The sequence below is a fragment of the Salvia hispanica genome, chromosome 4 (genome assembly GCF_023119035.1).
Source record: "Salvia hispanica cultivar TCC Black 2014 chromosome 4, UniMelb_Shisp_WGS_1.0, whole genome shotgun sequence".
NCBI classification, from domain to species: domain Eukaryota; kingdom Viridiplantae; phylum Streptophyta; class Magnoliopsida; order Lamiales; family Lamiaceae; genus Salvia; species Salvia hispanica.
Window position 1 is genome coordinate 12,282,953 of NC_062968.1, and position 9,140 is coordinate 12,292,092.

Genomic DNA, 9,140 nt, shown 5'->3' on the forward strand with positions numbered 1-9,140 from the left:
GAGTAGGGTGTTCTTATGAAAAAATTAGCAGTAATGGGTTTTTGGTAGCTAAACTTATGGGATTGTTTTTATGGATGGATGTTTGATCTTTGTTTTTAACTTATGGGATTGTTTTGATGGATGGATGTTTGATCTTTGTTTTTAACTTATGGGATTGTTTTTTATGGAAGGATGTTTGGACTTTGTAGTTAAATTATCCGATTGTTTTTGATGAACAGATTTTTGTTCATGTAGTGAATTATGGATGTATGTTTTTCGCAGTTAACTACTGGGATTCATATTAATGTACTAAAGGAATGAAAAAATGCATAATGTACAAAATGCTTGTTATAATGTAATTTGGGTGATAATGTACATAACGGTAGCCACAATGCGTGATATGTGTAAGATTCAAATGATGTACAAAATTGATCAAACAATGCATCATTAAATGCAACAAGTGTTTATTGGTTTCAAATCCAATGGGAATGACATAATGCACGGAATGTCCAAGATGATGAGTAATGTAAATATGCATGCCATAATGCTCAAAATGCTCAAGATAATGAGTAATGTAAATATGCATGACATAATGCACGAAATGCTCAGGATAATGAATAATGTAAATAAACTCCAAGAAAATGTAAAAAAATGAGATTGAGAAATATGTAGCTGTTAAGTAATACAATTATTACTGCAGAATAGTAAACGCAGTATTAGAAATTCGGGAGCAACAAAAACACCAACTAAAAACACGGAAAACAATGTAAGAATTGCATAATGTAATGCAACATCTAATTGCCAATTGAAAACTGGCAGCAAAGGTTTTGAACTCAAAGTCTGGAAACAAAAAATGAACACTAATTAATACTTCCTCTTTCCTTTACGCTTCTCATTTTCTTTGGCAACATCTATGCATGTTGGACAGGTTCTGGTATCATGATGGCACAACTCATCGCATGCCCTACATCTTCGAAGTGGTCTGCTCGCCTCCTTGATAGCCTTGTCCCTTTGAGAAATCATTCGGCTAGGCTTGTCACTACATGACCCCTTAGTTCTCATCACATCTGGAGGATGAACATCAACAGATTCTGGTCTTTCAATTCCATAGTATTCTTCACACAATCTCGTCTTTTTTGATGTAGATGGAATTGGTGCTCCGGATTTGAGAGAATCTCCAACTTGTTTCATCCCATCTATAAACGAACGTAATACTCCTGTGTCTTTCTCGTACCTGCGCAGAAAACCATAAAACAATCCAATCGCTTCATTCGAAAGAGTGACACGGTCATCCACGATGGACCTCGTAGGTAAGGTGTCATCGATCACCCCGTGGACTGCTTTAGCTAATGGAGTTTTCATCCATCTGCCCTCGCAGTATTGCGCTGGTATACACTGCAACCCATTGTTCTTGAAGACCATAAAAAGATGGCTGCACGGATATCCTTGTCTTCCAAGCAATTTACATTCACATGTGTAAGAATCCTCTTCCTTGTCGTGCCTCACACGATATGTGTTGCTGTACCGGTCCCTAACTTTGTACGAATCAAGCATTTCTGTAGAAGACAAGGACGCAATCCGACAGTGAAAATGGCCATCGACAATCTCTTCCTGTACTACTCTGAACATACTGTCTGTGTACAATTTTGCTGCATGTCTCTCTATTGGCAAATCAGCCGCCCATATTGGAATGTTAGTCGAATCCTCGTAGTCCAGTTTAGCTCTACCATTACGTTGAAATTCCAACGCATTGTTGAAATTCAAATAGAATTCGGCAATATTGGCACTCGGCTTCAAGAAGTTTTTGTAGAAGCTGTTCTCTGACTCTGATATTGATGTCGTTCGTATCATCGAGCCAAGAGGGAAATATCTGAAATATGCAGGTATCCAAAGCTGACGGTACTCAAACAGTGTAGAGAACCAATCCACCTCTTCCAAGCAATACTGGTCCATGATTGTATTCCACTTTTCTTCGAATTCTTCGGGTTCCAGAAGGTCAGACCACACACAGGCATTGAAGTCTTTCTTGAAATTTTCATCCTTCAGCAGCCTATTAGGCACCTTTGCGGCCAATTTGTACATGATGTGCCACATGCACCACCTATGTCTAGTGCCTACAAGGATCTCCTCAATGGCTGATCGCATGCCCAAATCCTGGTCTGTTACTATCATCTTCGGTGCGACCCCCATGCACTCAATAAACTTTTGGAACAACCACGCAAAAGCGCCCGTCTTCTCATTGCAAACCAATCCAGCTGCAAAAGTTACTGGTTTGCCGTGGTTATCCTTGCCAGTAAATGGTGTAAAAATCATCCGGTACCTGTTACAAATTAGTAGAGTACATTATTATGAAATCAGCCGTATACTACGAAAAAAAAATAGATTACAAAAAGTTAGGGATCAATACATGTTGGTATTGTAGGTTGAGTCGAACGCCACAATATCACCAAACATCTGGTAGTTCCTCTTTGACAAACCATCGCACCAAAATAAAGCGACCAATTGATTACTCTCGTTGACTTCGTAATGATATGTGAAAGAGTCAGATAATTCCTTCTTCCTAGCCATATCATTCAACACCATTTGCACATCAAACCCATGCGCGTAGGCTTTCAAGTCTCGAGATGCATTACGGATATCACCAACAGTGCATCTAACATGTCCAAATCCACCAAGAACTTCTTTCAAAACCTTGAATGTCATAGTCGGCCCTATATTAGCCCTAGAGCAGTCAAGTATGAATTTATGATGAACCTCATCCAATTTCCAATTGATTGACATGAAATGCTGATGATGAACCTCGACCATTGAATGGTTATGGACCTCATGAAACTGGTGGACGACGTAACCTGGATTGCCTCCTTCGGAGAAATACTTGAACGATACCCCAGCTTTACACCCACATCTCTTCGATAATTTTCTGCGTTTCATAGAGAACCCACTTCGTGCGTTAAGCTGATCTGATAGGTCATCGCACTTTTAAACCCTGCCCTGCTGCATACTACGTAATGCCATGTAGCAACATTGTCCACCTTCTTCAATCCTTGCTTTCGGGTATCAAAACCAACGGCGCGAGCATACACATTGTAAAAAGCAACAGCAAAATCAAGTGATTTAAACATTTGTCCGGCAAATGGCTTCAACTCTTGAGAGCATTCGGGTACAACCACAACTGTTAATAAAAAAAAGGAATAGGTCAGTTAAAACACAACACATTATATATACACAAGCGTACAAAATTGCATAACCTACTGCACAGACTGCTATATCGAACAAATTAAAATTTAGTGAATAATGTTGGTATTATGGCGAAGCAAAAAGTGATTTATCTCCATACCGTTTTTGAAGTTTTAATTCAAAAACTAATTCAATAAATACTACAAACCTAGCCCCATGGATTTCTAAACCCAAAGGGAATGGATCTAATTCAATGGATAGACGAACAATTGATGCATGACATTAAAAAAATGATTTCGGATAATAACTACACAAGGAATACATTAACGTCTTAGTTGCGTACATCATCAATCCGTATCAGTACATCACCTGCTTTTCAAAGCAATAGTAAAAACATAGATTAACATAAATTTCTAGAAACCTAGCCCAATGGATTGGAAAACCCTAGGGGAATGGATTCATTTGTGTGGTGAAGTTAATTTTCGTAAATAAGAGGTTACTAGACCCTAGCCCTATACCAATCTATACCCTAGGGGAATGGATTCATCTCCCTATACTCAGTTTCAAATTCTGCACCAACGTGATGCAAATATTAATAAGAAACGAAAAAAAATACAAAGTGTAATCAAACACAAACAAATTAGTAAAATCTATGAATACGAACATACGTTTGATGAAATCAAGTAAAAAAACCCAACCAAATTTAAGCAACTATCGTAATATCAGACATCATGCTTCCCAAAAAAAATTACCTTCTTCCATCTTCGATAAACGCTGATGCTACTAACGATGGCGAGGAAGATTACCGTTGTTCGAAGCAGAAATAATACAGTAGTTCTTCAAAAGAGACGTATACAATATTTTTTCACAGAACGGGTTTGATAACCATGGAAAAAAAAATCTCATCAGATTAAAAGAACGTGAATCATGGAATGAAAATATATATATATATATATATAGGGTCTTGTTAGGTTGAGATTATTTAGCTAAATTGAGAAATGAGATGCAATATGGGCCACTAATCCACAAGATTAACAAAATGTCAACAAATACTACATTATGTCAACAAGGGGGTATAATTGTCTTTTCATTAAATTGTGTTTGAAATCATTTTCTAAAATCCTCTCTAAAATTCTAGCTACAAAGTCTTCAAATCTTCAACATTCAAAATTCAAATCTTCAACATTCAAATCTTCAAATCTTCAACATTCAAATCTTCAAATCTTCAACATTCATATCTTCAAATCTTCAAATCTTCAACATTCAAATCTTCAAATCTTCAAATCTTCAATATTCATATCTTCAAATCTTCAAATCTTCAACATTCATATCTTCAAATCTTCAAATCTTCAACATTCAAATCTTCAAATCTTCAACATTCAAATCTTCAAATCATTCAAATCTTCAAATCTCTTCAATATTCAAATCATCAAATCTTCAAATCTTCAACATTCAATAAAATAACACTTATAATTCACATATCAATACCGAGAATATCGAATGTCAACAACTCGTATTAAAATGTCAACAACTAACAAATAACACTTACAATTCACATATCAATACCGAGAATATCGAATGTCAACAACACGTATTAAAATGTCAACAACTAAAAAACAACACTTACAATTCACATATCAATACCGAGAATATCGAATGTCAACAACTCGTATTAAAATGTCAACAACTAACAAATAACACTTACTATTCACATGTCAATATCGAGAATATCGAATGTCAACAACTCGTATTAAAATGTCAACAACTAACAAATAACACTTATAATTCACATATCAATAGCGAGAATATCGAATGTCAACAACTCGTATTAAAATGTCAACAACTAACAAATAACACTTATAATTCACATATCAATAGCGAGAATATCGAATGTCAACAACAAACATTATTTATGTCAACTACAATGTCAACAACAAACTTTATTTATGTCAACTACGATGTCAACAACAACTTTATTTATGTCAACTATTATGTCAACAACAAATATTTTCATGTCAACGACGTATATTATTTATGTCAACAACAATGTTTTACTTATAATTCATGTCAACAATAATGTTTTACATATAATTTATGTCAACAACATTTTTCATAAAATTTATACCAACGATCTATATAATTCATGTCAACAACAAACGTTATTATGTCAACGAGCTATATAATTCATGTAAAAAATAAACATTTTCATGTCAACAACTTATATAATTTATGTCAACAATACTATTTTAGGCAATATCACAAACACCTTATCTACACAACTCAAAAATTCCAGCAACATAATCGAATTAAAAACTGCATCCATATATTTCACAAATTTCATCGTACAATTAAACACACGCAAATTTAAATCTACAAATATTGACAAACACCAAACCCAGCATGGCTCCGAACAAATACACAAAAAATACAACCTAAACTCAACCCTTCTCACCATCACCCACAGCTCCATCTCATCCACAACTCCCACACCTTCCACAACATGACTCTCCACATCTTTCTCCACCACCAATCACACTATTTCTATTCAATTTTTACAGTGAACAAACACTTCATTTATTGCTCAACATATGAACACAACAATCACTTATTATCTCTTTGCATCATCAACAATCATATACACAATAATTAATGTCAACCACAAATATTTTCATGTCAACAACCTATATTATTTATGTCAACAACAACGTTTTACGCATATCAACAACAATGTTTTACATATAACTCATGTCAACAACATTTTTCATAAAATTTGTGTCAACGACTTATATAATTCATGTCAACAACAAACGTTATTATGTCAACGAGCAAATGCAAGTGATTTACGAAGCAGATTTGAGAGGCATAAATCGAATTAAATAAAAAATTGCAAGATCTGTGCTGAAGTCGCGAGATAAAAGCGAAATTCAGCATTGAAATGAGCAGAAATCAGTATTTTCAGATTTTTTCCCAAATGTTCAAGCATTTTGATAAAAACAGCGAAAATCGTGAAGATGAACCTCAAAATAGTCGACTTTTACACAGAGCTCCGGCGAAAAAACAGAGGTAGCAATTTCTCTCACTAAAAATCAGTTCACATCCAACACAATTGATAATGCAAAGCTTAATACCTCCAAATCCATACTCGAATCAACAATTAAGCTTCCGGCGAAGCGACGGCGTGAGAAGCGAAGCTGTTCGGAGCTTCGTACAGCAGGAGCGGCGAAGCGCGGTGAACAGCGGCGGCGTTAAACCGCGCGTGAGAGAGAGAGGGGGCTTGTCTGGAGGCGTCGAGGATTTTCCTTTGATTGTATTTCGAGGATTTCCTTCGGATTGGATCCGGCGGAGCTGGATTTGTCGCCAGAATTCGGCCACCTCGCCTCCTCCTCTTCCCGCCACCGTCCACATCATGATCCTCCGCCTTCGCCGCGCCGATCTCTATCTCCAGTTTCGCCTTCTCCGCATCGTCTTCTCCGAGCTTCGATTTCAGCTCGCAGATATGCTCAATTCAACACAAATTCAAAAATTGAAGCTCAGTTTTCCCTGCCGCCGTCCAGATCCTGATCGTCCGCCTCCGCCGCGCCGATCTTGATCTCCAGTTTCGCCTTCTCCGCATCGTCTTCTCCGAGCTTCGATTTCAGCTCGCGGATCTGCTCAATTCAACACAAATTCAAAAACTGAAGCTAAGGTTCGTGAGATGGAGATCTTCGTGTAATTGAGAAGAGGATGAATCTAAACCCCTTTCCTAACTAAAACATGGAATTACTATTCTACCCTTTCATAATAAATTAATCTAAAATTATTTTTTATGTGGCAAAATCTGGACCACTCATTTAATAAAAATGAGTGGCTGATATTGCATCTCATTTCTCAATTAGCATAAAAAATCTCAATTGATCACAATCCTATATATATATATATACACAACAATATTGCGGTTTACCACGCATTTGCAATATCTAATACTGATAGACGCAATATCTAATACAGTATAGGAGCTGCAAACCCGTGCTTTTTCAAGAAACTTAATCCTAGGCATCCATAGATGAGATCTAACGGATCTGTATTGGTGGTATGATGTTATTTTAACTATGGTGGCACCCCTAGTGCACCCCTATATATATATATATGTATATATATAGGGGTGCGTTAAAATGACAACACTCTTAAAATGACACTGTGACACCACGCTAGACTGCAATAGTATAAACGCTAGACAACAATCTACAACAATCTATAGATTGCGGTCTAGCGTATTGGATATTGCGTCTAGTGTATTGGATATTGCAGGGTGCGTCACCTTGCAATCTAGAGTATTGGATATTGCGGTCTAGAGTATTGGATGTTGCGGTCCGTGTAAATTTACCCTTGCGAATTTTTTATGATTGCCACATGGCAGCTGATTATTCGTCCACGTGTACAAATGATTAGCTAGGAATGGTGGTATGGTGTTATTTTAAGATGAGTTGTCATTTTAAAACATCCCTATATATATATATATATATATATATATATAGTCCCATTATCCACAAATCCACTCTTAAAGACCGAACCACCGAACCCTACCAAATTAGGGCTTTTAGATCTAGTTTTTTATGGATAAGATACAGAAATTTATAAATTATTTTCGCTTTTATCACGAGCCTATTTTAATTCATCCGAAGGTAAATAAGTCATACTAACATGTTACGAAGATTTAACTTCGTTCCAGAATATGTTACTTCATTCTAGTAGGTTTTTACTTCATTCTAAGGTTTTTACTTCATTCTAGTAGGTTTTTACTTCATTACAGTACGTAAATGTGGTTTCGCCGTCGCGTGCCGTTGTTTCTCTCTACAATATCTATCACCACCGCCATGGGGCTAATATTGGTTTAATAAACACATGGAATAATGTAATAAATTATTGGAATGAAGTATGTGTAGAAGCATTTGAAGTCCTACTGGAATGAAGTAAAAATCTTATCCAATGAAGTAATAACGTTTCCGAATGAAGTAATAAACTCACTTGAATAAATTGCATTTTTAAATGTTAATCAAGCAAAAACCCACGTCAATGAATTTGAATGAAACATATATTGAATCATTTCAAAACCTACTGGAAGCAAGTAAAAACATGTTGTAGTTTCAAGGTATTACGTACAGAATGAAGTAATAAACCTATACAATGAAGTAAAATGGGCTAGTAATGAAGCCGAAAAAATTTTCACAGCAGCACATCTCATCAAAAAAACTAGATCTAGTGGCCCAGATTTGGTCTCTAGTTCGGTCTTTAAAATTGGTTCGACATTGATCACAACTCTCTCTCTCTCTATATATATATATATATATGGGGCATGTTAGGGTGCCACCACCCCTTAAAATAACACCATACCACCATATTTAGCCAATCATTTGTACACGTGGACGAATAATAAGCTGCCACGTGGCAAAAAAAAATTCTGGAAAAAGACGGCAGCAATGTGCTAGTCTTTATACAGCAATTTTTCTTGAACAGCAATATCCGACACACTATACAACAATCTATAGATTGTTTGTGTAGTGTTTGTAATATTGCTGTGTAAGCGTTTATAATATTGCTGTATAAGCGGTGTCACGGTGTCATTTTAAGAGAGGTTGTCATTTTAACACAAATATATATATATATATATATATATATCGAGTCCCATTATCCACAAATCCACTCTTAAAGACCGAACCATCGAACCCTACCAAATTAAGGCTTTTAGATCTAGTTTTTTATGGATAAGATACAAAAATTTATAAATTATTTTCTCCTTCATCACGAGCCTATTTTAATTCATCCGAATGTAAATAAGTCATACTAACATGTTACGAAGATTTAACTTTGTTCCAGAATATATTACTTCATTCTAGTAGGTTTTTACTTCATTCTAGTAGTAGGTTTTTACTTCATTCCAGTACGTAAATGTGGTTTCGCCGTCGCGTGCCGTTCTTTCTCTCTACAATATCTATCACCACCGCCAT

General features: G+C 35.9%; 1 protein-coding gene across 1 annotated transcript; it reads right to left on the reverse strand.

Moving 5' to 3' along the window:
- Window positions 1-843: 843 nt before the first annotated feature.
- Window positions 844-3,918, reverse strand: LOC125220373 (protein FAR1-RELATED SEQUENCE 5-like). Its single transcript, XM_048122543.1, has 4 exons — window positions 3,909-3,918; window positions 2,965-3,151; window positions 2,387-2,899; window positions 844-2,299 (listed from the first exon to the last, which is right to left on the reverse strand). Exons 1-4 carry the CDS (start codon window positions 3,916-3,918, stop codon window positions 844-846), a joined length of 2,166 nt encoding a protein of 721 aa, XP_047978500.1.
- Between the last annotated feature and the right edge of the window lie 5,222 nt (window positions 3,919-9,140).